The sequence below is a fragment of the Caretta caretta genome, chromosome 8 (assembly GCF_965140235.1).
Source record: "Caretta caretta isolate rCarCar2 chromosome 8, rCarCar1.hap1, whole genome shotgun sequence".
In the NCBI taxonomy this organism is placed as follows: Eukaryota; Metazoa; Chordata; order Testudines; family Cheloniidae; genus Caretta; species Caretta caretta.
In genome coordinates, this window is record NC_134213.1 from 61,759,380 (window position 1) to 61,785,939 (window position 26,560).

Genomic DNA, 26,560 nt, shown 5'->3' on the forward strand with positions numbered 1-26,560 from the left:
CCTAAATTGGAGAGGAAAAAGCCATATATATGTACACACAAAGAAACTTACTTATAACTAAGCCCAGACTTAAGAAAAAAAAGCCTATGACTGATATGGATGAGAGATTAGAGAAAAAGTTGTTTAGTCCAGTTTGCGTAATTTTATAGAGTGAGCACTGTCAAATGAACAGAGTGTCACTGTGTCATTAGATTCCACTGTTTGTGTTGATTTTTCAGTCTTTATTTAAGAAATAACGGGACTGTAAAACCACAAAAGTCAGCAGGAGATATTTTGGGTCAAGTATAATACAAAGTTTGCAGCTTTCTTTTAAAACCATTAATTTATTTCATGTATAAATATATATATTCAATTAGTGTTTGTATTACTTAAGCTATATATTAGTAGTGATACTTATAACCCTTCCACCATAGCAGCACCTTCCATCAGAGGAGGTAACCGTCCTTCACAAACATTACTATAGCATCATATATCCAAAGTAGAATAATTAGCCTCATTTTTTAAAGGAGCAAACTTGTGTCCAAAAAATTTAGTAACTTGTTCATCACAAAGGAAGTGTATGACTAAGCCAAGAAGATAACCCCAGGAACTTCCAGACCTATGCTTTTAGCCACAAAATCTTCCATTTCTAAATTAAGCAGAAGCATGAAAGCAAATCATTGTGGGGGGAGGGGAATCACTGTTTACTGAATAAGAAACAGTCAATTAAATATTTTAATGGAGAACCACAAGAATCTCATAAGGCCACTAATTTTCACTTTGTGACAGAGAGACAGCAATAAGATACTGTAGGTAAAAGCATGTAAAACACTACATAAACATATTAATTTGACTTAATATTCATTCATATTTAACTACTACAAAAATAGTTTTTAAAAAAAAATCAGGTCAGTACAGTCAGGTCCTTGTGAAAGGAGCAAACTAGGCAATCCTGGAGACTAAAGTTCTCAATTTGCCCATAAACCGAGTATCAACACAAGCTTCCTGCACAGCTTGTCAATATGCCTCAGATTTGACGTGGTAGGACCATCTCTAGGAATAAGGATGGTTTAGTCTGCATAGTTCATTTTCAGTCTTTCACTTCACTGATAGTACTGCCAATTGCCAACAAGGCCAATTAAGAGCTGGATTTTTAACCAGGAGACAGAGAACCAATCTTTTTGCATAACATAGTACAACATTCAAACAATCAACAGTCCTCAGATGTGTCTCAAAGTCTTTTGTTTCAATACTCAGGCTTCAAATGAGGATTTGGGTTTCACTCTCATAAAAAAAAAATCCTCCAAGAACTAAAAATGTTTATTGATGGATGTCTGTAGCATCTGAGGATCTAAACCTATTTCAGTGGGAGACTGGAAGAGTGAATAATGAACAGGTTCCATAGAAGACAAATTGTTAAATTATCCCTCGGGGAGGAGGTTGCATATACACAGTTTGATAATGCTCTTGCTCCACATATCAGACACACGGCCAGTACAATTCATGAAACACAGGCAACTGAATGGCTTTCAAATTTGATCATTTAAATTGATCAATTTTGACACTGACACAAATGTAAAAACAAAACATGCTTTATCCCATTACCAGTCTTTTGCATCATCCAGTTGTCAAATTATATTAATTCCTTCCTCATTAGCTACAGAAGAAATTAAATTAGCCATCACAAGAGTTTACAGAATCAGACTATGTAAAATAGAGTTTGAGAAGTTTTCCAGAGATGTACAAGCTGGAAAACTAGATTTACTAGCCAGATGAAGATACAAAGGATGGGGTGGGACAGGCTTTACTGGTGAGGTCCAGGAGCAAACCTTTGGTGAGAAATTCAGCGCTTCCTGCAATCAACACATGCTGGGAAGTATGCTGAAATTTCTTCCAAGGTGTCTGAGTATCTTGGTATGAGGAAACTTCATATCAGCTTCTGGCTAGTTCATGTGATAAACCTTAGCTCCACGTCCCTCTAGAATTCTTCCTCTTTCCAGAAGATACAGCACTCTTGAGGGGCACCTCCTTACAGCTGCCTAAAGACTAGGATCATATATCTCCACTATTTTACCCCTTGTAGGCTTTCTGGACTGCAGGAAAGTCTCTGCTATTCTACCACTCTCCCCCATTGCCTCCCCGCAAAAAATTATGAATAATTACAGTGCCTGACTCTTAGCTTTCACAAACAGCAGCAGCATGAAATTAATATGATTTGACAATTTCAGGGCTGCCAAAATGATTCTCAGCAGTAACAGTTTTACTGCCCAGAAATGTGTTAATCTCATTTGAGTTGTGCTGCTTCACAAAGCTACAAGCAAAAGACGACACGCTGGATCTGTGTCTGAAGACTCCAGCATAGGAACACTACAACGGTTTATAATTCACATTTCATCTTCACAGCCATGAAGGATGGAAACTTTTTATTTTAAAAAAAGAAAAAAGTTTATGGCTTGCAAAAATGGATGGCTTAAGTGCCCACACTCGTGTCACTACCAAGGTATTTTTGCAAGCCCTGGTGTAAAATGTCAGACTTATTCATGGGTCAGGTAAGTGAAGAAGAAAAGGCAGAGCAGGTAAGAAACGTGCTTAGAACTATATGTCAAGATAGTCTAGTAAAGGACTCTAATCTACTATGTGGACCTGGATACACAATTTAGCTTCTTTGGGCCAAATTCTACATTGATTAACAATCCATACAATCCCAATAGTGCCAATTGTATTGTATGTGGTGTAAATCAAGGCAGCACTTGGTCCTCTATAACTCAGTGTCCAAAGTTGTAAAATTAAGATATTATGTACCTACCTCACACAAGTTTTCTGAGTACTAGTTACCAGTTATGAAATACTTGGAAGACACAAGTGTGCTATGTAAGTACTACATCTTAAATGCAACATACTGAGCTAAAAGAAACCTCTCACATCAGAAGGCACATGCTCATGCAAACCTGTATACAGGTTTGTTCATTCAGGATTTTTCTTTTTAAGTTACTCTCAAAATGCTGATGTGTACACCCTGGCCAGGGCTCACTGCAGCTATTGAGCTGTGTGCGTGCCTCAAAGGTCTTTCTCAAAGAAACAGCATTAGTTCAGTGCTTGAGGGCCGCAGCTGCCCCATAACCACCACGCAGTCCCATTTTCAAGCACAAATGGGGCCCCACTGGGTTTCAGGGGAGCTGAACAGTGCTGCAGGCTGGGATGTGTCGAGGCAGGCTGAAACGTAGAAGGAGCGGAGCGGGCCGTGGCTTCCCCTGCAAAGAGCTAGCCCTGGAGAGGCTGAGCAGGTGCTGGGCACTGCACCCTCCCAGCGGAGGGGGACGGCTGGGAGATTTGGGCATCTCTCCTTCCGATCCCACCAGAGCAAAAGCGCCGCCTCAGCCCATCTGCACCTGCTAGAGGTAGGGGGTGTCGCACCCCAGCAACGCCGCTGAAGAGGCTCGGGGTGAAGTTCAGGCAGGTCCCGAACGACGCGCCACCCCCGTCCCGCAAGAGGCGGAGGGGCAGCTGCAGGCCTCAAGAGTGCCCGCCCGCCCCCTGCCCAGACACCAGTCCCAGCCCCCTGCCCGGGCCCCGCTCGACCCCTCACCAAAGCCCTTGATGAGCTCCGTGAAGACGCCCGGGTCACTCTCCATCAGGCACCACTCCCCGGCGCTGCCTCCTCCCGACATGGTGGCGGGTCCCAGGCTCTCACGGAGCAGCCGCTGCCACCAGCCGCCGGCTGAGGCTCTCTGCACGCCCCCACGCACGCCGCCGCTTCCTTCCCGGCAGGCTCCGCGGCCCACGCTGTCATCTCTATGGTGAAGTGAGGGCGAGCTCGGCCCGGACGGAAAGCGAGCAGCTAGACTACATCCGGGATACTACTTCCAGTCACGGAAGCGGCCTCAGCTTACCCGCTGAGGGGGATCCGGGTCCTCCGCCGCTGTGCCTGATGGGAGCGGGCCATCCGGGTCTTTGGAGAGGGAACTAATGGGAGGCGCGACGGAGAAGTTTATCCGGGTCCCAATGCTCCGCCTTTCCCTGCCCAGCCAGCCGCTGTTCAGGATGCTGAAACGGGGAACTACATCCGCGGTCGCTAGTCCCCGGGGGACGGGGGGAGGATAGGCGGAGCGGTTCCATCCGGGGCCTCGGAGCTTGGTCACTGTGGGAAGGGAAGGAAGAGCGGCTCCATCCGGGTCTTAGCGATGCTGTCCTGACAGGAATCCGACCAGGGAGGGGCTGACTTCGAGGGAAGCCTGCTGCGCGAGGAGAAACAGAGCCGGCCGCGGGCAGATTGCGGAAGCCTTGGCGGAGCCGCCACCTCCTGCTGCGCTCGGTCCCCGGCTCACGCGCGCAGGTAGGGCCCGGCCCCGCTTGAGCAACAACAGCCGCCGTCTCCGCCGAGCGTCCCGTGCAACGCCACTGGTCCGAGCTGCAGGCAGGGCCTCCCTTGGGCAGCGGCCTAGCCACACACCTTTCACGCCCTCTTAAGGATCGCCCCTCCCGACGGCCTTGCCCCTGCCAGAGGCACCGAGAGCCGTCCGTCTTCTTAAGGCTGGGTGTGGAGACTTTCTGCGAGCGGAGGCCTCTCCTGCTTTCGCCACCCCCTCGGTGAGGAGAGGCCCGGGAGCGGCTGGGGGAAGCAGGGGTAGGCGCTGGGGTGGAGCGTTTCGCTCGCTGCTGCTATTCCCAATGGGGGGAGGGCGTGCGAACGACCAGTGTTAGTGGGTTGGCAGAACAGCTCTCTGCGGGAAGGGGCGCCTAGTAAACCCCCCAGGACAGGTGCCCGAGATCTCTTGTATAAGGGAAGGGTAGAAAAAGCTACAGAGGGGGAGGCGCACACACAGCGCGCAGGGCACTGGTGTTCGTGGTCCAGGTGTTCTGGGATACTGGAATTTGTTTCCCGCAGTCTTTTTCGTTAAGATACCTCAAAAAGTCATACAAAGGGTTGAAAGCAAGATGTGGTCCGTACAGCCCTTTGAAGAATGGTTTCTTGGTAAAAATAAAATCACATTTGAAGAATAAAATTTTGGGTTGCTATAAAAAGTGAATGTGCAGGTCTTATAGAAGAGGATGCTTGCCAGACAATTTTTTTCCCCTTGTCCCTAGCTTGGATACTCTTTTCACAGATTTTCTTTCCATATATTGTGGACCACGTGTCATCTTTATAACTCTCTATAAATCAGACTAAAGAGTGATAGAGGGAGGGAGAGGCAGTGTAGACTACTGTGAAGAGCAATGGACTGGGACTCAGGAAATTCGAGATTCAGATTCCAAGCTCTGCTGCTGGGTGACCTTGGGCAGTCACTTCATCTCCCACTGCCTTCATTTCCCCATCTTTAAAATGGAAATGGGAGTCTGCAAGTGAAAAATGCTATATCTAAACTAGAAATTAATATTATCAAACCCCATTTCCTTGTCAAAGATTCTGTGCCAATCTTCCTTTAAGAGAGAGGCCATATTATTTTTTATAGGAACATAGGAGTTGCTTTATTCAATCAAACCAGTGGTTTAGCTAGGCCATTGTTCTCCATGTGACAGCAGTTGTTAGCAGATGTGCAAGAACTGTGAAGCAGGCAACTATGAAACAAACTGTTAATGGGAAGTTTCTTATTAATCCCCTCAGAAGAAAGCTTATGTCCTGAAGCATTAGTGGTCTATATTGCTCTAAAGCTGTGGGTTTTTTGAGTGCTTTTTTAAAAAAAATCCCATCTAATTTGACAGTGAATATTCTCAATATTTATATAAATATCTAATCCTTTTTTGAATTTTGAATCCTTCTAAGCTGTTGGTCTCTATATTAGTATTAACATTTTTAAAAGACTGCAAATGGATACAGTTCTTTACAGAACAGAAAAAGATATAGCCTCAAAGGGCTTACAAATATAAATATACAAATCATAGTAGATTTCCAGTCCAGTGTTTTTTATAATTTAGCCAACATAAAACCAAAGTTTAATTTCAAATTGACTTGTAAGTGTTGTATTTCATTTGCAATTCAAATACCTGTTAAATGTAGCAATTTGTTAAAATTAGGTTGGAACCTGTAGTTTTATTACAGCTTTTCTTTAAATGTGTTTTTTATGTAAACCTTTAAAATTTGGATTAATTATGTGAGACTTTGCTTTTTAAACCACTTTTATGTACTTGTATAGCACAAATGAACAAATTCAGTGTAGTTGCAACTGATACAGCTGTAGTGATTCTGAGACAGTTATTCGCTGTGGTCTTGTGGGAAATGGTGATTCAGAATGTTATGCTTATAAGAAGCATACGGAATTTTTTTTTAAAGGGAATAAGGCAATACGCCTTTAAGCGTTAACATCAGTATATGCTTTTATTTACACAGACACACAGTTTTGCAGCTAGATTGTATAGTTACCAGTTTTTAGTGTTGCTTTGTCAGTTCCAGTGGCCAGCTGAAATTGCACAGGAGGGAGGGGAGCCAGGCCTTTGTTGAACGCCTTCGAAGCTTTGATGTTGATGCAGAATGAACCCAAAGTCCCATGGCAATACACCCTTTTTTTTTTATAAGAAGAAGTTTTATTACAAGTCTTTGGACCTTGCTGTGTTACACTGGAGCTGTTAATTACAAGGTAGTTAAGGTTGCTATTAATTAGCATTATTTGGGTTGTTACTGGGACTATTTGCAGCTGATTTTTTTATTTTTATTTTTTTTCTTTTTGCTTTATTTTTTATTTTGTTTTTGGGGTGTATGCCTTTGCTTTGAGGTCGTCAATTTGCCACCTGGGTGATTCTGATGATAAAGCTGATGCCTCTCTACTCCTTCACTCCCTTCTTGACTGTTTGGTCCAGCTGTCTTTTTTTAATTAATTATCACACTTTTTTTACTTACATACCAAACAGTAAATAAGGCAGTAATTACAGCCATAAAACTTTTATACTTTTAAGAACAATTATTAACACAATTAGGAAAGAATAAACTTAGAACAATTTCTTCTTACTAATTTAAGGAGTACATTTTATTTTTTTTATTTTTACTAATTTGAAGCTAGCAAAATGGAGTATAAAGCAAAATAGAGTACAATTTACTTAAGACAGTTTTTCCCTATTAGGATTTTGGCCTACCAGAATGTTGCACTCTGTATTCCTGAGAGAATTCTGCGCCTAAAAATTATGCACACAATATTTTAAAATTCTGCAAATTGTATTTGTCAGTAAATAAATGTGGCTCCAGCATGGCAGTGGGGAGCACAGGGCACTGGCTGCATTGAGATGGGAGATCACCCTGAAGCCCCCACCTCCCCCAGCATAGAGACTCGGCAGTGAGGCTGCAGCTGACCCTGACGCAGTGCAAGGACTGGCCCTGCCCCAGAAACACCCCCAACGCCCTGCCTCTCTGTGCCAGGTGCACCAGGTGTGCATGAGCAGGCTCAGCCCAGCAGTATCCAAGTGTGGGGGGATCCGGGTGTGGGGTGAGAGGTTTCTGTGTGGGGTAATCTGGGTGTGGGCAGCTCAGTGGGACACCTGAATGCACACAGGCTCATTGGGGGGGTTCCGGGGCAGGAGCAATGGGAATCTGCAGGGGATGCAGTTGAAGGTGGTTGGGGCTGGTAGGGGAGGGGCGGCACTGGGTATGGGGAGATAGGGCTCAGCACGGGGGTCTGGGTGTGGGAGGCTTGGGGTGGATCTGGGTGCTGGGGGAGTGGCACTTGATGGGGTGGGGGTCCAGGTGCAGTTGGTTGGGGCTCAGTGGGGTGGGGGTCTGGGTGTGGGGGGTTTGTCGGAGGGGTTCAGGTGTAGTGGGGTGTGGCTTGTCAGGGTGAGGGTTCGATGGACCTCCTTAACGGGGGAGCCCCAGCTACCGCCGAGGGGATGCCGCATGCCAAGCTCCCACTTCCCCCTGCAATTCCGCTATCCCCTTTTCTTCTCCATCTTCCTCTGCTCGCTCCCACATTCCCCTCCCCCTGCCCTATTCCACCCCCCCTTTCTTCCCCACTGCCTCTTCCACCCAGCCCCACTGCAGGCACTCATTGTTGTACAGAATAGAAAACAGGAAGCCTCCCAGCACACAGAAGGGGAGCACAACTGTCACTAGGACCCAGGAGGCGGCGTTGAGCTGCAGAATCAGTAGAGCAGAGACACAGCCTCCTTCAGCTGGGCAGCTCTGCACTTGCAGAATGAGGGGGGGCAAAGGCATGTAACCCCCTGTGCACCCCCATGCCCCATCTCTGTTTGGAAGGGAGGGCAATCCTCTAATGGTTGCCCTCTTACCCCCCCTCCCCCCCAGCACAGTTTCGTTTGCTTCCCTGCCGTTTTCCATAGGGAAACACAGGAGATCCGCGGGAGAGGTGGGTATTTTTGGCAGGTACACAGTCCCACAGAATTTCCCCAGGAGTAACTCTGAGTCAATGCTGAACTCCTCTATGGCATTAGGGAGCACAGTTCTCTGTTGGAAGGGGACTGTATTTCTAATGAGGCTTACAGCTGATAATTTGGTTCTTCAAAAATCACATGGTAGTTTTTGTAGAAATATTAACTTGTATGGGTGATGTGCAGGACATACATTCCACTTGTTTAATTGCAGAATGTAAAAATAACCAAACATACAGCTCTAAGGATTTGACTACACAGGATATTACTGCAGGGCAAGACAGGGTGTGACTACAATGCAGTAGCTTGCTGCACAGCCGTGGCCCACCTATAGGCGTTACAGTACTATAGTGCGCTAAAAATTCTTTAGTGTGCTTTTAGGTAAGATGATGATAGGTGTCTGTGCAATCATCAGGAATAGAACGTATATTAGAGTTTTAAGTTTTGTAATGCTTGTATTCTGTAATTGAAATTATATACCAATAAACAAAAATTTAAGAGAATAAATGTTTCCTTCCTAAATTTCAGTAGGATTGGATATTGTTCTTCACTTTGTATCCTAAGCTGCGATGTAGTGTCTCCATGCACTGTTTAATAGCTACTGGGTTCCATCCCAGATAAGGCCATAGGTGGATGAAATTGTATGTAGTTTGAAAATGAGATTTATAAATTCCTTTAGGAACTTTCTGTATAAAAGGTACTATATATGCCTGTAAGTCTTCACAGTGGATAAAATTATGCTCTGTAAATAAGGAAGGTTCATGTACATGTTTTAAAAAAATACAAAAGACTAAAAATAACAATATGTACCAATAACATTGAAAAATCATTAAAATTTAATGTGATCAGTGTAAATCATGATTTTAAAATGTTTAAATTAGTTTTTAAAAATTTGAATCAATATTTTAATTGAAATTAAGTTTTAACTTCATGTTTTTAGTTTGCATCATCAGCATCTATTCCTAATCTTTCTGCTATTGGCAGGAATCGTACATTCTTGAGCCTACAAGTCCTGCTAATAATCACTTGGTAGCCAAGATGAGTACCTGTGAGTATTATTTGGCTCAGTAAGTGTGGTTTTTCTTGTTACAAAGTAGCTATCCCAACATAGTAGGACTTGCATTGATGTTGGTGTCAGAGTAACTAAGGTGGTAGAATTCTTGACTTGAGCCAGAATGTCATTGCTTTGAGTCTTGCACCAAGACTTGGATTCAAATGCAGTCCAATAGTAAAGAGAGAAGTAAAGTCCTTTAAAATGAAATATTAAATGGACACTTGCCAGTATCTTTGGCTGTCCAAGAGGAAATTCGTGATTATGATACTTAACTTTTATTTTTTAAATTAAAAATAATGGATAATCTGTTTGTATTGATATTTGGATGGCCAGAGCTATGTGCAAGTGGTTGCTGAGCATATATTATTAAATTTGACCAAAGAGTCACTGCACTACTAGCATCTAATTGTTTTGGAATAGATAAATTGAGTGGGAAAGGTGCTATTTATATTTCTGGGGGAATTCTGTGCCAAAAATTTAAAAGCTTGGTTATGAATTTGAAGGGTTGTTGGGTATGGTTGGGAAAAGTATGGAACAGGGTTTTTTTGGTGCAGGGAGGGATTCTTAGGGAGCATCCCTCATGCAGACCCTGGCTGACCCCTAGCCTCTCCCATTCAGTCAGGCACATCTGCCCCTCTCCCTAAGTGTCCTTGCACTCCCCTGTCTACATTTGTCCCTTCTTCCCCACTCAGGCACCCTCTTCCCCCCATCCACATGTGTCCCTGCACTTCCTCTCAGCCACCCCACTTCCCCTGTCTCTATATGGCCCTGCACCCTGACTTCCATTTAGCCCCTGGCTCAATGTGTCACCCCACTAGCTCTTGTGCCCCCACCCCAGTCTGTCCCCCACTAGCCCTTCTGAACCCCAGTCTGCTACTCCCCCAGCAGCCCCGTATGCCCTGCTCCATCTGTCCCTTATGGCCTGTGCCTCTTCACCTGGCCCTGCAGCAGGGTACTGTGAGATGGTATACATTGCCCCTCCCTCTCCACGGCTGCTCTGGCTCAGAGGCGGCTGCCCTCTCTTCTGGTGCCACAGCAGCCCCTGGTGGGCAAAAAGGTGACCAAATAAATTTGTTAGTCTCGAAGGTGCCACAAGGATTGCTGATACAGACTAACACTGCTACCCCTCTGAAACCTGCCCAAGAGGAAAATCTGCAAAAGCCACCTGAAGGGAAGGGAAGGCAAGGCAAGGCGGGGGGCGGGTGGAGTCCAGACTGAGACAGGGGTTCAGTCTGAAAAGGAATATAACTGGAACTCTGAACCACAGAAACTTTGCAACCTGCCTGCAACAATATCTAGGGTGAGAAATACTATTTGTAACCAATTTCTTTAGTGAAACTAGCTTAGTTTGTGTGTTTGATTTCATTTGCTGAGTAATCTGCTTTGTTCTGTTTTACCACTTAAAATCTGCCTTTTATAGTTAATAAAATTTGTTTTGTTTATTATTAAACCCAGTTTCCGTAATTTCTAATTGTGGAGGCAAGAAGTGTGCACACCTCTTTCCACGCTCGGGGGAGGGGAGCAAATTTCACTATATATCTTTAGATCTGCATTCCAAGGGAGGTGGACATCTGAGTGCTGGAGCAAGTCCCTTAAACTGAATCTTCCTAGAGCTGATCTGCAGCTGGGTGTGGCCCTGCCTTTGTGTGAATTAGAGGAGGCTTTAATAACCGGGCTCAGCAAGACAGGTTAAAGGGGGCCTATGCTGCAGAACAGGTAGATTCAGTAGTGTCTCCGCCCATCAGGTGGCTTCCCAAGGGGTCCAACCCATCACAATACAGAATTACAGAAAAGTGCAGGTACTTACAACACAGGGTAAAATCACCCCATAGATTTCACACACAGGATTCTGATTACTGTGAGTCACAATCTCTTTCACATCCCATTTGTATTATTACTGAGATGTTCAGGTTAGTGTTCTATACCAAAATCTTTCTACATTTGGAAGAAAATCTTTGTAGTTAGTTAATTGACTCTATTAATCTCTTGTGTAACACTTGACTTCAAAGATTAATGTAGCCCAGTATTTTGAAAGTATGATGTAACTATAGCTGCCATATGGCAAAGCATACTACTTCATACATGTTGGAATATCATGTGTTTCAGATATCAAAACACTTTTTGTTGCAAAACAATTAGATGCACCCAATTTAGCTAACACTTGGTATTTTCAGGGTATCTGGCGTGTCTCAGAAGTCAGTGTGTGTTTTAAAATTAGAGTTTGGTTGCAAGCAGTTTTTGAATGGAGAGCTGTTGACCTTTAAAAGAAAGTTGCACATATTTGCTTTGAAAACTCACAGTGAGAAATACTTCTTGGAAATTTTATATGAAAATAAAAGATGAATAAAATTACCATTCCTAATCCAGTTGCTGGCACCTCACTGCTTCAGAAAAAAACTCTATCAGAGTAGGGATACAATGAGTCCGCAACTCTTTCTTTAACTCTTTCCCTTGAAATTCCTGGATAGGGTGTGTGTATATCTCATCGCATGTAGGGGGTAGAATACTGGCTCTCTTCAGTCTGTGAGATGTCTATCCAAAGTAGGAATAGAATTAATAAATGTTGATTATGTTTTTAACTAAAATGCTTTTAAACACTAATAGAGTTTAACACCTGTAAAAATGTGTGAGCTAGTCATGATTAGTTACCACAGGATGTGACAGTGCCTCATCTTTTTTTACTCCCAAAAGAATAGGTCTGTGATCTTCTGTACTTAAAATTGATGCAGCAAAGTACTTTGCAGAGAAGCTAATATATTTGTTCTTTTCTGTTGCTCCTTTTACTCTCTAGTAATCGAGAAGATACTCTGACACTCAAAGGATTGTTCTTTCTGATACTTAGTAGCCCAAGACATAACATGCAAGTTCTATATCTTCAAATTTCCTCTTAGATCTTCTAATTTCCACCTTATGTTTCATTTGTTATGATATATGATTCTTTCTTTTGGCTATACTACAACTGGATTTTTACTTCTCAAAAAATAACTTTTTACCTTAAGTTTAACCATATACATTTTATGGCCTTGCATCTTATTTTGGTTAGGAATAAGAATATGGTATGCCTACAGATGATATTATGTTAGTTCTCTGTGTAGCAGTGTGTAAACAAGACCTGAAAGGTTTGGGATGTATTTTGTTTCTCTTTCTCTCTTTGCTTGTGAGCTTTCTCAGTTTGCATCTGAAAGGACAAGAGTGTTTGAATCTTTATTAAAGATGGAATTTGTCTTTGTTATTTGTCAGGTGTTTCATTTAAATAGATGATAACCAAAATAAACAAAATACACAGTTTTTTTTGTTTTGTTTTTAAGTCTAGGACTCTCTAGCATTCTGAGTTGCTCAAGTTTCCTACCTTTATCAAATGCAGTGTCTTCATTCAGCCTTCCAGCAAATAATGGGGGGGACAAGATATGATAAATTTTAATTAAAAAAAAATCTTTTATAACCAAAAGAGCACAAACACCCTCCTTCCCTTGGCAGGTCACCTTTAACTAGCCTGTATGCTGATTCTAAGGAATTTAAATTTTCATCTTTGGGATTAAGTTTCTTTCTAATTAGCTTGAATTTAAAAAAATCCCCCTTCATAAAGTTTAGTATCATTTTGCTAGTTTTAGGTACAACCTGTCCCACAGAAATTCAGGACCTAGCTGCTCTGGAAGACTTTCCTGCCTGGAGAACTAGTAAAATGCTGACATCACTCAGAAAAGGGTTTTTAGTCAGACTGCTTATGGCTTTTTTTTTTTTTTAATCAACACTTACTTAACTTCAGTGACTAACATTTTGGATAAAGAATGTATTTGAATATTGAGTACTTCTGCCCCTTCAGTTAAGCTGTTAGAGCTCACAATAAAAATGCTTTGAGACCACCAGCAAACTCGGGGGAAATTAAAACCAAACTTGATATCCCTGTTTGAAGCAAACCCTTTTCACAACTTGTTTATATGTTACATCAAAGCCAAAGAGGGCATAAACCCAATTTTTAAATATGTTCCTTGAAGATGCCCTTTAGTAACTTAAGCGCTTACTGGACTATGTTATTGCTGTTCTGAACTATGTTTAATGTAAATCTAGAAGGGGCAAGGGGAGAAGGCATTACAGATATGATGTACTCATTTGGCTACAGATGTAAGAGGAGGAAATGTTACAAGCCAAAAAATCCAATATAGTTCAACATTTATTTGTAGTAAAATTGTACTCTTTCTTTTTTAACAGGCTTCCTGAAACTCTTAAGCAATGGATGAAGACGCAAATCAAATGCAGCCCTTGAATGACAAGCAGGTGCTGAACTCGGAAGGTGGATATGTATGGCAGGTCACAGATATGAATCGACTCCACCGTTTCTTATGTTTTGGTTCAGAAGGTGGTACTTACTACATCAAGGAGCAGAAACTGGGCTTTGAAAATGCTGAAGTTTTAATAAGACTGATTGAAGATGGCAAAGGTTGTGATGTGGTACAGGAAATAAAGACGTTCAGCCAAGAAGGCAGGGCAGCAAAACAGGAGCCCATGCTTTTTGCTCTTGCAATTTGTTCACAGTGCTCTGATGCAAAAACAAAACAAGCAGCATTTAAGGCTGTTTCTGAAGTCTGCCGCATACCAACTCATCTGTTTACTTTCATCCAGTTTAAAAAGGATCTGAAGGTGGGCATGAAGTGTGGCATGTGGGGCCGTGCCCTGAGGAAAGCTGTTGCAGACTGGTACAATGGAAAGAATGGCCTGGCTGTTGCTTTAGCAGTTACAAAATATAAACAAAGAAATGGTTGGTCTCATAAAGATCTGCTGAGGTTGTCCCACCTAAAACCTGCCAGTGAAGGTAACAGTAATGTTTTATTGACCTTGAGACTGGACTAGTTAAGAAAATATGATATATCAGATATTATATTAAACCTTTCATTTCTAGCATACGTCTGTCCTGGAAGTTTAAAGGTCTTGATGGAGTAGTGGTCTCTCAGCATCCATGTATCCTGTAGGTTAAACTTTAGAAATAATACAGAAGCTGATAGCTTGAAAATATGGTCTGTTTATCTTGACTCTTTAAGAATAAATGTGGTCTTTGGTTATTTTTTGTGACTCCTGTCAAGAGATGGCTGAATAATTCTTTCAAATCATTTAGTTATTTTTTTTTCCCCAGAAGTTGGCAAATACATTTATTTTTTCATTATTCAACCAGATCTGTTGTTTCCTCATTATTTTTGACCTTCGGTCACAGTTTTATTTTTCTCCTCAAATATAATCTATTTTTATATCTTAAAAAATGCAGATTACTTCAAAATGTTTTAATGCTTTGTAGTGTGTTGGGGTAACTGAAATATTTATACATAGCACATTGACAGTCATCTTTTCATTAAATGTTCTGACTAGTTTTATCCCCTTATTTTTCACAACACTGTTCTTGCTGTGGCACAGGGTAGGGGAAAAAACATTGTAAAGAAAACTACCTGTATTAAGTTTCAGCCTTCCAAAGGGAGATGACACAGTGAATAAAATAAAATAAATCTTGGAAAGTATTCTGAATTGTGCAGCCTAATGTATATGACTGTAGTGTTCTAACTTAGACCCACTCTATTGGTAGCTGGCTAGCAGTTCTGGGAATGAAACCATAGTTAAAAGCATCCTTCTAATCAACTCTCCTGCCAGACTTACTGAACTCTCTGATACCTGGGTCATAATCCTGAATGGAAAATATTTTTGTCTTTTCATAGGACTTGCTGTAGTTACTAAGTATATCACCAAGGGGTGGAAGGAAGTCCAGGAGGCATATAAAGACAAGGAATTTTCTTCTGAGACTGAAAAATTGTTAAAATATCTGGAGGCTGTGGAGAAAGTGAAACACACGAAAGATGAATTGGAAGTTATTCATTTGATAGAAGAGTATAGGTTAGTTAGGGAGCATCTCCAGACAAACCATTTGAAATCTAAAGAGGTGGGTATGTGTATGTAAATATTAACATCTTGCATCAAATGACTAGTGTCCTTCTAAAATTCGTCTTGTATATCTTGACAAGTTTGGATTGCTGAAAATGTATTTTTATCCAAATGGAACTCTTAAAGCGAGTTTTAAAACATTAATAAGTAGTTAATCAACATGATGAAGTTCTCTGTATAATTCTGACACTTTAAAATACATTGTTTGCATATTTTGCTTGATGTTTTGTGTATACGAGAGACAGTCTCTCATCAAATTAAAATATTATCTTTTTCCCCCCTTTCCATATATTACTGTAACAGGTGTGGAAGGCATTGTTGCAGGAGATGCCCATTACAGCAATGTTGAGGAACCTAGGAAAGATGACTGCAAATTCAGTACTTGAACCAGCAAGCCCAGAAGTAGCAATAGTGTGTGAAAGACTGAGAAATGAGAAATTGTTAAAAAAGGTAAGAACTGTTTTCACTACTCAGTGCTTTTACTTCTGATATGATTCTCTTCCTAAATTGCATTTCTTAAAAACTTCAGAAGTGTATGTATTTTCTTTGATGAAAAATGTTTAGGTGTGCTTTGACATAGTTAAATCCAATCACATACAATAATTGCTAATCAAAGATAACCTTTTTATGTGAAAGTTCTTTCTTACTACTCTGCAGTTGACTCTGCTTTGCTTATGAACCCGGATTCAGGAAAGCACTTGAGCATGTAGTTAACTTTAAGTATTTGACTAAGTGTTTTCCTGAGTTGGAGCCATGGAGAATTTCATTTGCTGGTCTCATGCATTAATGTTATAACTTAAGCATTCTCATGCACTGCTTTAGTAATCAATTGAACATGATTTTCTGAAGCTACTCCAATAGTGGGGTAAAAGTGCAGCAGTTGCTGTTTCAGAGTTTGGTTGGATGCTGCTATATAATTAGAAATACTTTATAATTTATGAATTTCTGAAATTTTAATATTATTGTTAATGGAAAAGTATAGGTATAGCAGAAGCCTGGGAATGGAGTGGAAGAGCAGCCTGGTGTACTTTCTCCTTTCTCAGGGGCCTGAAAATTGAAGGAGCAGAAATGAGATTGTGAGGGTATCGCCTCACTCCTAAGGATCCCTGAGGAAACTAGGAAAGCAAGTGGAGGAGACGTGCATAGAGCCAAGACAGGAAGGGAAGACAAAGCATGATAAGTGGGGAAGAGACACTTTTCCCCCCACACCCTGTTACTGTCTGAGCCTTTTGAGGCACTTGGTGAGAAAATGAAGGAAGAAAGTGGGTTGGTCCTTGCCACAATGATGGATGAGTCACTTGGACTTCAGCAGGAGGCAGAGAAGGCATATGGCTCCTTACCTGGGCATTCCATGGACTGGGGATGATGCAGAGAAGACTGCAATCAGGGAATCTTCATTTTCCAGGATCTTCTCCAAGAGGCCCACAGAAGAGCAGAAGCCCGTCAGAAGAAAGGGTCTCCTCTTTTCCAGATCCCTCCAAAAAGCTTACAGTATCAGAACTGGCAAGGAAAGGAGTGACCAAAAGAGGGGAGGAGCTATTATGAAAGAGGGGAGAAGGTGTGTACATGTTTAGATCTGTTGGACCTGCACAGTTCCTTGCTGGCACAAGCAAGCTACATAAACACCACTTAGGGAGAACAAAATGAGGGAAAAATAAATTAGTAAAGCAAAATAAAAAACAGTGGCTAAACTACGTAACAGACAATAGACTGGTGGTCCCCAAACTGTGGGGCGCAACCCCTATGGGGGAACATTCAGGGGGGCACATCGGGGCCCAAGTCAGCCCCCACAGGGGGCAGGGAGCGCGCGCCACCCAGCCCTGCTTTGGCCCCAGTTCTGCTCTGACCCTGCTTCCAGCCACCCTCAGTCTTGGCCCTCAACCACGGCTCCACACCCAGCCGCAGCCCCAGCTGCCAGCCTCCCCCGCAGCCCGGCCGCAGCTCTGCTCCCAGCCCCAGCCGCGGTCCCAGCCTCGGCCCCCTTACCCCTGTCCGCATAGCCTGAATGCTGCTTCAGGAGGCGTGGGTGTGGACACGAACAAGGAGGAGAATGACCCTGAAAAGTTCGGGGACCACTCCAATAGGCTAACACAGTACTTTTCCAAAAAAGTCAGTTTCAAATAACTGAATTTGGCAGCGTACTTCCATATTTAATACATAAAAGTGACAACTTTTCAATTTTGAGAGAGGATTTCTTTTTTCCACTTAGCTCTGAGATGGAACCCTATTTAAGTGCTATAGTAGGTCAACTTAAAAGAAATCTCTTTCGGTTATTAAGATGGAAGATTTGAGGGACAGAATACAATCCTGTTAAGAATTCTCCAAGTTAGAAGATTCCCAGGCAAAGGTCTCCCCCCCCCCCCCCCCCCACCCCTTTTGTTATTACTTTGAATTGTTGATGTTTTCATCTTACACTAGACTGGTCTAAAAGTATCTGTGTTGATTTTTTTTTTTTTTTTTTGGATCTGTTGTACAGTTGACCATAAGATTTTGTTGGCTTGTTTGCGAACAAGTTTGGATGGGTGGAGCTGCTGCTGTTTGATTCTGTTCTTTTAAAAAAAAATTCTAAAGGTGTTTATGGGCAACTTCAGCTCTGACCCAAGCACTCATGTAGGGTGCTGCGGGGATTGATATTGTCACTTCTTTGATGAATGTGTATATGATTGTTGGGAGGGTTAGTGAAGAGACATAGGCTGCAATGCAGTCAGTAGGTTTATGACACCCTACTCTACATCTCCATTGCATCTGATCCAGCTGGAGAAGTGGAACAACTTACCTAATGCCTTGATTAACTTAGGGCATGGATGAGAGCTAGCTGGCTGCAAATTAATCCAGAGAAAATTGAGTTTATGTTGGTGGGCACCCTCATACCCGTGCCCCTCACAGAGGGAGTATCACTGCAATTTGTAAAACAGATGACAATATGATGCTATTGTTAGATCCTGGGATGCGCCTGGGTGCTTGAGTGGAGATTTTTCATCTGTGCCTGATCAAAAGAGTGCAATTTTGTGTATGTTTTGTGAGAGAGAGAGAGAGAGGACCTTGGTGCCACAATTATCCATGCTTTTGTTAACTCTCAAGATTAGACTGCTTTAATGCACTGTGCACAGGGTACACATTAGGACTATTTGGAAGCTGAAGGTAGTGTGAATGCTGCAGTCTTCTTATTAAGTGGAGTTGCACGTTGGGAGCACTTCAGACCAGTGCTGTGTGATCTGCACTGATTCCAGTAAGCTTCTGGGTGGAATTCAAAGTGTTGGTTATAACTATAAAGCCTTAAATGTGTGGGTACCTGATTAGCTGAGTGATTCATGCCATGGTATACTGCCACATTTGAGATTAGCAGAGGCAGTGGATCTGGAGTTCTCTCCCAGAGAGAGCTACTGGGGAAAAAAAATTCTGTGGTAAGTCCTTGAATTTTTTTTAAGTTGCTTCACCCTCCCTCCCTGATTTTCCGGAGCCCAGACTTGTTAACCTTTGGGGCATACTGTAAAGCTCATTGTGAAGTTTCTGGGGGTTCCCTGTAATAATTTTATATTCTGTATCGGCCTGGTTGTTGTTTGCTGTATGACTACATTGGTTTAACTCAATTGGGCTGTCTGCAATGTAAGTCGGAAGGAGAAGAATCACTCAATATAGCCATTTATCAGCAAACACTTAAGAGTTTGTAAGGGACGATGCCAAAACTATTGGACTTAATTATTTTGTCTCTGGCCTATGGCCAGCCTGTGAAACTGGTTTCAACAGGAATGGCTCAGACCTTCCAGGCACAGGAGAACAAAACTCTAGAAGGTTTTAAAAAGGAGACCTAAGCAAGGAACTAGACTGAAACTAGCCTTAGACTCAGGAATCTGTTGTGGTGTCTGGAGAAGCTAGGCTTACGTAGGTCGCCATCATGAAATGGTGGGAATTTAGTTAAGATAGACGTGTGTAGACTGTTTGTTTTAAAATAATTTTTCTCTAAAGCTTTGTTCCTACTGCTAAATAAAAAATACTTTTGTTTTTAAGAAGGTTGTTGGTCACTGCATATCACTGGTTTTTGAAGGGTAATTGTACCCAGGTCAAGGTCTAAGAGTGGGAGAATTGCTAAGTTCCACCCTGAGTCAAATAAAGGTATGAGGCCGAACAGCTGAGGAGGGTGCACTCAGACCAGAAAGGGGACGGAGGTGCAAGCAGCTCCATAACCTTCTTTTCTCTCTTTAAGTATGTTGTTGTTAAGGGATGTGGGGACTAAAGTGGATATATTTGTGCGTAGCCATTTGTTTTTATTTTCTTGTGATTTTTAATTTATGAAATAAGTGGACAGAGCACTAGATAAGTGCCTATAATTGTATTTTAAAAATGTGAAGAAACAATAAAATAAGGCAGATAATTGCAACTGCAGAGAGAGAATGTAATTTGTAGTTAATATTTGCAGCAATAATTGAACTTCTTTGTACTTTAAATGTATTTTTAAAGTATGTTTTGTTTATAGGCTCGAATACATCCATTCCATGTTTTGGTTGCATTAGAAACCTACAAAACAGGACATGGAAACCGGGGAAAACTTCGGTGGCTTCCTGATAAAGACATTTTAGAAGCTCTTGATGCCTCTTTTTACAAAACATTCAAGGTAATGGTCTGTTTAACTATCATGTTGTAGATCTCTGCTAGAGAAGTCATAAACCTGGCTTTGCAAATATCTGGAGTGATTTAAAGCAGAGTAAGCAATAATATAGACAAGTATTCTTACTTACTGAGGTTGAGGTTGGTCCTAAAATTCTGTCCAAGTATGATGGAGTGGACTAGGCCCAAAGGCCCCCTGCTGGAGGCCTCAGGATTCTGCCATACCCATTCCCAGAAAGGAGCAGTGAAGTGGTCCTCCAAGAGGCCTAGAATGGTTGCAAGGAAGCATCCAATCAGGCGTCAGGAGGGCCATAAAAAAGGAGGTGAAGAACAAAGCAATAGTTAGCTGGTGCTTGGAGCTGGAGAAGAAAAGACTGCATGTCTGGCTGGAAGAGCAGCAGGACCACGGACAGTCTGCTGGCAGGGACCAGGGGAAGGAGAGGCTTCTGGCTGGCTGCTAGGACTGAGCTAAAGACAGTTTGCTAGCAGGGCCCCAGGGAGCAATGAAGGAGCTCTTGGCTGGCTGCTACTGAGTAGGGAGTGAGCCTGGGGAGGGCCGCAGGAAGATAGTGTTTCCAGGGAGGAAGCCCTGGGGATACGGTCCCATAACCGGGTCGGGATTACTTAAAGACTTAGCCCGGAGAGGGCTCGAGAAACACCACCAATGGGGTACTGAGATAGACCCTGGTGGACTGTATACCCCAGAAGGGGTTTGTTCTTGTTCACATGCAGATAGTGTGAGAGACTCAGTAAGAGGGCTGAGTCACTAGAAAAACTGCCTAAGAACCACTGAAAGGGGTCACCAAAACTGAAAGGATGCAGACACATCCAACCAGAAGGGGCACTTACAAGAGGTGGGAGCGGACCTTGTTACATCAAGACTATTAAAGGACTTATTGCCTACTGCCTTAATTCTTTTTCTTATAGTGCAAGTGGGTCTGTTTCCAACTACCCAGTGCATTGTTAGTGGGTTTTTTAAACCTAGATGGCCCAAAATGGGTGGTGGTTGTTTTGTGTTTTTGTTTAAGCGTAGCCTAATGTTGGGAGTAGGGTGACCAGATGTCCTGATTTTTATAGGGACAGTCCTGATTTTGGGGGCTTTTTCTTACAGAGGCACCTATTACCACTCACCTCTGATCCTAATTTTTTTTTTTTTTTTTACTTGCTCTCTGGTCACCCGAGTTGGGGGGAGGGAGGTTGTTTATTTTAAATTTAGGGACCGACTTCTTGCTGTCCATTTTGTTAGCCATGTCTAATCATGAGATGTAGTCAGCTTTAAAGAACTTTATGATCTGTGATTATAAATGTGCCTTTCTGATAAGCATGATTAATAGCTGAAATGTTTAGGGGAGAAGTATTCTCCCCATAATTGAATTTTCCCCACATTTATTTAGGCACCTTAAACTATAGTGTCCTTTTAACTTTTGTAGCTATCCATCTTTGTTAAAAAGCATTGGCACAAAATAAAAATATATTACTAAATCATGTTATGAAATTATTAATTAATAAAGTTGTCTTTCATCAGCTGTTAGCATTCCACTTTGTAAAACACAGTATGATGATGTTTTCAGATAACGAGCAGTTTCAGCTGCGGAATACATGAACAATGAAGCTAAGCATGAAAGTGATGATTTTGATGAGTTAACCAAAACACTCAGTTAGCTAGTTAGTTTTTGGTTTTGGTTGGTTGGATTGTTTGTTTTTTCCCTTGGGTGTTAGGGCCTTTCCTGAATATAGAATATTATGAAGTCAAGACTGCATTTTATTGCCACATTTTTGTGTCCATTTACTTTCAGATATTTATGCACCAGTTAATTAGTTCTATAATTACACTAGTTACTAATCTACCGTTCATGGAAAAAAATCTTCATAAACGTTGAAGTAAGCTGTGTGTAATTCTTAACGGGTTACATTGTGTTGTAAGGTCTGTCACTAATATTTTGAAGTCATAGTACTTTTGCATTTAAACAATACCAAAATAATTGTTTGGCTAAATTGAATTCAGCTGCTGGTAGTATGGTTAGTTTCATTTGTCCCATGAGAGAACTTCATGTGGATTTGGTGATTTAGAGGGAGGTACTTTTCTGACAATTTTTTGTAATGAATCCATGGGCAATTGTTTTAAGAGATGCAGTCTTTCAGATAAAATGAAAAATGGGGGTCCTGACCACTTGTCTTGAAATCTTAATTGATGACATTTTTTACCTGAGCCAGGGTTATTATTTAATCTCCTTTTTGGCAAGATTTAAACATGGGTAACTTCTTCCTGTCAAGCTAAATTCCCATTTACTTTGACAGCTCAAGTTGCTCTTTTCCTCCTAAAACTTATTGTGTAGTTTTTACTTGTATAGGATTGGCTCTGTATTTCAGAGCTTGGTAAAGTTATCCATTTTTATAAAAGGCTCTGCAAATCATTTTAGAAATCTTTTGCATGAGAGGCATTATGTAAATGTAATGTGTAACATAGTATTGAATTTTTGTAGCAAAGATTTAGTAATTGTTTAAAAATTTAATATTGTGTCAAAAGAGAGGGGGAATTCACTCGATTTATTTAACTGCTTTTAAATATACTCTCCTGGGAGACGGAATTGAAGATAAATAAGTATTTTGAGATTTTTATATATATGGGTTTTTTTCTCTCATTTGTTTAGACAGTGGAACCAACAGGAAAGCGTTTCTTGCTTGCAGTTGATGTCAGTGCTTCCATGACACACAAAGTTTTGGGCAGTGTGCTCAATGCTAGTACAGTTGCTGCAGCAATGTGTATGGTAAGAAATGGATCTTTTCTTATAGCGATCCAGAATTCTTTAGGCTTGATTATTTAGAACACTAAGTCAGTATTGTACTGCTCTTCTGGCACAAAGATGCCTTCAAGATGCCACTAGAGGATTCCTTAAGCATGGTGAAACCTGTGAGTGGCATAGGGCCACCAAAAGTAGCTTCTGTGCCAACCCCCTCCTGGCTTCTGGCATAGAAGATATGGCTAGGATACCCTTATGCATGGTTGCTAGAAAGGCCCCTGGAGACTGTTGGTAACCAGAATCAATAAGAGCAGCCTGAATACTAGGCTGGTACCCAACATCTATTAGAAGAGTCTTCAGGCTGCTTTTATTTGCTCTATCGGAAAACACTTAAAATCACTTTCCTTGAAGCACAATGCAGATTGAGTTGAAAGAGATTTGGGAAAATATTAATACATGAATCCATCTCATCAAGCCATGCTTTGAGGAATGTATTCACTCATGTGGAATTTTAATTTAGAAAGGATGATAATGTTTTAAATAGTGAGGAAAATACATACTTTTTTTCCTTTTTAGGTTTTAAAATTACTTTGCAGGGGATTAGTAATTTAGGAAAATACTTAAGTGCACATTTCAAATAGCAGTCAATTTGTTTTTAAAGTTTAAACTTTAAAATGAAATTACTTGTGCTTTTTAAATTTCAGGAATATAGAAAAATAGAAATGTACCATGTTCAAAATGTAGTCTGTTTCCTATAACAGAAAGGAAGGAAAAAGAGAGAGAACAGAAAAAATTCAAACTTTGTATCTGGAAACTAAAAATTAAGGTTTTTTTATTATAGTGATTAGGTCCATTAGTTCATCTTGGATTGCTGCAATATTTAGGCACTCTAGGATAACACTGCAAATTAAGGGTAGAGTTGAAACATTAACTTCACTTTTTGGGGGTCAGTCATATCTGTATTACTTTAATTTGATGCTTTGTGTTTTCAGTAGAAAATATGTTGAATTATCACAAAACAAACTGCAGATAATTTCAAAGTGACATAATTAAAATACTTGACCTAATTCCCCGAAACCTTATTTTTCTCTCAGGTTGTTGCACGCACAGAGAAAGATTCCAATATTGTTGCCTTTTCACATGAAATGGTCCCCTGTCCAGTGACGAAAGACATGACATTACCTCAAGTATTAGTGAAAATGTATGAAGTATGTGAACACTTTTAGTTTTGTTGTACTGTAGCTACTGTATAATTCTGATAAATCTATTGCCAAAAATTAAGATATAATTTGGGTCATTTAGTATTTGCATTCTAATATTTGCTTTCTAATTAATCCTCATTGCGAATTTATTATACGTTTTAGTAAAATCTTCTTCTTGTTTTTCCTTTCTTAATATATCTGATTTCTTCTGAAAAGCTATGTCGAGCAAATCCTATTACTTTACTATCTGAATAGCTCTACACTTCATTTTAGAGAAGTGGTATTGGCACGTAATCTCATCAACTTAAAAAAATGGATGAGCATACAATAAATTCTGTAAGGCAATATGGTGTAATTTTTTTTTTGTAATGTTACCAAAGAAGCTTCTGCATATAGTGCTTAAAGTACTTTACATTTTCAAAGTAACTGTATAAAGAATCATCTTTATATCTTCAATTCTGCATAGCCACTGCAATGTTCTAATTCATACTTTTCATTGCTGTTAACTTGTGCTTTACAACAGTACGTGCCATAAAATTTATCAGTTTCTTGGAAATAAACTCCTCTGGTGACTTATCCAAAGCCCATTGCAGTTGGATAAGACTCCAGTTGACATCAATGGTTAGGTTAGCCTCCGATTACAGTATTGAATAAAAAAGGCCAAAATCCAAGGCCCAGTCCTACAATTTGATGAGCACGGGTAGACTTGTGCACCCATGTAGAACTCCATGGACTTCAGTGGACATCCATGTTGCATTGCAGGATGGGGCCTGCTGAGTTTATCTTCATAACTAAGTTGTAAGGGAAAAACTTCACTGTCTGTCTGCTATCAGACTTTTCTTAATTACTAAACTTATTAATTTTCCCTTTATGTTGCTACTCCTTATTTTTCTGTATGTTTTCAATTTTGCTGGCACTGGCCAATTTTGTTGAAGGGTAAAGACTGCAATTCATATTCTGGAGGTATCATATTTCCTCTACGTCTATCTCAAACCAACTCAAGTTAAACATAGGTTTTTAAGGCTAAATTCAATGTATTGAGTTGCTTGTAAGCTATACTTGAGTCCCTTAGGGTCCCCACCCCACCCCCCAAAGAAAAACCATCCTCAGAGAAATTTACGTTCAGTTTATACATAATTGCTCACAAATTCTTTTTGACTACTTTCTAAATATCTATCTAGAGCTGGCTGAAACTTGGAATTTCCAGTTTGTGGGAACTTTCAATCTTTTGACATTTGAAATTTTTATATAGCAATTTCAGTATTTTGAAATTTGGTTTCATTTCCGGTAGCAATGAAACCCAATTTTTAGAAATTTCTCACAAACTGAAAATTCTTGGGGTTGGGGGGGTGAAATTTGTTTTGGAGACAATACATTGTGATTCCCAGAGGAAATATGCTTTTTGGGACCCAGTAGCTACTGACTAAACTTGACACGATTCTTGTTTAGTTTCACTGTTGGAATCCTACCTGTAGTTCATCAAAGGTTCCTCAAACCCAATATCTTTCAACAAAACACTTCAGGTTTGATAAATCTGCATTTTCTGACAAAAACCCTGTTTCACTGGAATATTTTCAACCAGCTCTATACATAAACATCATTGTTTTTAAATACCTTGAATTTATAGAAGCTATCAAATGGCAGTGTTTTACCTATTTTTTATTTATAAAATATATGTTGATACATTTATGTTCAATGTTTCTAATGCAATTAATGTCAAAGAAAGAGTAACCTATTGAATGCTTCATGGTAGATACAAGTAGGAAAACTGTTAACTCTCATGTCCTTCTTTGTACTATTCAATTTCAGGGCCACGTTGCTGTTGGATAGTTAATCATAGCTAGTAATATGAAAGGATAATATTTATAAGATATCACTGTAATACTTCCAGATTTTATGGTGAAGTGCCCTATACAGTTCTCAATAATATTCTTGTGTATTTTTAGATTCCAATGGGTGCTACTGATTGTTCTCTACCAATGATATGGGCTCAAAAAACACACACAGCTGCTGATATCTTTATTGTGTTCACTGATAATGAGACCTTTGCTGGATATATTCATCCTGCAGTTGCTCTAAAGGAGTACAGAGAGGTAAATAACCTTCTGATAATACAGTATCATTGTCCTCTCATACAATTGTGGAAAAAATATTAAATTGTTAAGAAATTTGTTTTGGAGACATAAGCATTTGTGGTTTAATGCAATAAACGTATGCTTTTGTATTACAGAAAAAAAATTCATTCTTGGAATCTTTGTACACTCAGGGAGAAATGAATGGCATTTCTTGGGGGGGAAAAGAACAGGAATTTTCAGATAAATTTATCATTAATTATTGGCCTAATATTTACATCCTGTGTTTAAGTTTCGTGACAACATTTGATATACTTAGTGGTTAGTGAATTTTTGAACTTTTCTATTGGATATATGATTGATAAATCAGTGAAATTCTGCTTATCCAAAAACGTGAAGTTCTGATATTCCTCAGTGCTTTGTGATAGAGTTGTTTTCAGTAATGTAGTAAAAACTTATATAGAAATAGCTGCCAGTGTGAGGTTATGGGAGCCTGCAAAGAAGGCAGATCAACAGGAGTGAAAAGCCCCTGGAAGCAGAGCTTATGTTGCTTATTATCTTTTCAGGAGGGAAGCTACTGAAGTTATTAGCTCTGTGGGCTACTAGCTTCCAGCAGCTTTTCTTGTGCTGATCTTGTAAGCTCTGTAGGCTTTCTCCCTATAAGTCGATTTGAAA

General features: G+C 40.7%; 2 protein-coding genes across 6 annotated transcripts in view; one reads left to right on the forward strand and one right to left on the reverse strand.

The window, feature by feature from the left end:
* The window catches only part of UCHL5 (ubiquitin C-terminal hydrolase L5), a 30,930-nt gene extending 27,067 nt beyond the window's left edge, over positions 1 to 3,863 (reverse strand). The window contains exon 1 of one of the 2 annotated variants that reach the window (XM_048860404.2): positions 3,566 to 3,863. In XM_048860404.2, the coding sequence (XP_048716361.1) occupies positions 3,566 to 3,647 (82 nt within the window). In that variant the 5' untranslated portion in view covers positions 3,648 to 3,863. The remainder of the gene's footprint in view (positions 1 to 3,565) is intronic. The other variant, XM_048860405.2, reaches the window with a different exon arrangement.
* Positions 3,864 to 3,943: 80 nt separating this feature from the next.
* The window catches only part of RO60 (Ro60, Y RNA binding protein), a 34,555-nt gene continuing 11,938 nt past the window's right edge, over positions 3,944 to 26,560 (forward strand). Inside the window, exons 1-9 of one of the 4 annotated variants that reach the window (XM_048860400.2) lie at positions 3,944 to 4,566; positions 9,274 to 9,337; positions 13,553 to 14,153; positions 15,043 to 15,263; positions 15,569 to 15,715; positions 19,740 to 19,877; positions 22,522 to 22,638; positions 23,706 to 23,819; positions 25,760 to 25,906. In XM_048860400.2, coding sequence (XP_048716357.1) covers positions 13,574 to 14,153; positions 15,043 to 15,263; positions 15,569 to 15,715; positions 19,740 to 19,877; positions 22,522 to 22,638; positions 23,706 to 23,819; positions 25,760 to 25,906 — 1,464 coding nt within the window. In that variant the 5' untranslated portion in view covers positions 3,944 to 4,566; positions 9,274 to 9,337; positions 13,553 to 13,573. Of the gene's footprint in view, positions 4,604 to 9,273; positions 9,338 to 13,552; positions 14,154 to 15,042; positions 15,264 to 15,568; positions 15,716 to 19,739; positions 19,878 to 22,521; positions 22,639 to 23,705; positions 23,820 to 25,759; positions 25,907 to 26,560 lie in introns of all 4 variants that reach the window. The other 3 variants (XM_048860399.2, XM_048860398.2, XM_048860397.2) reach the window with 3 other exon arrangements.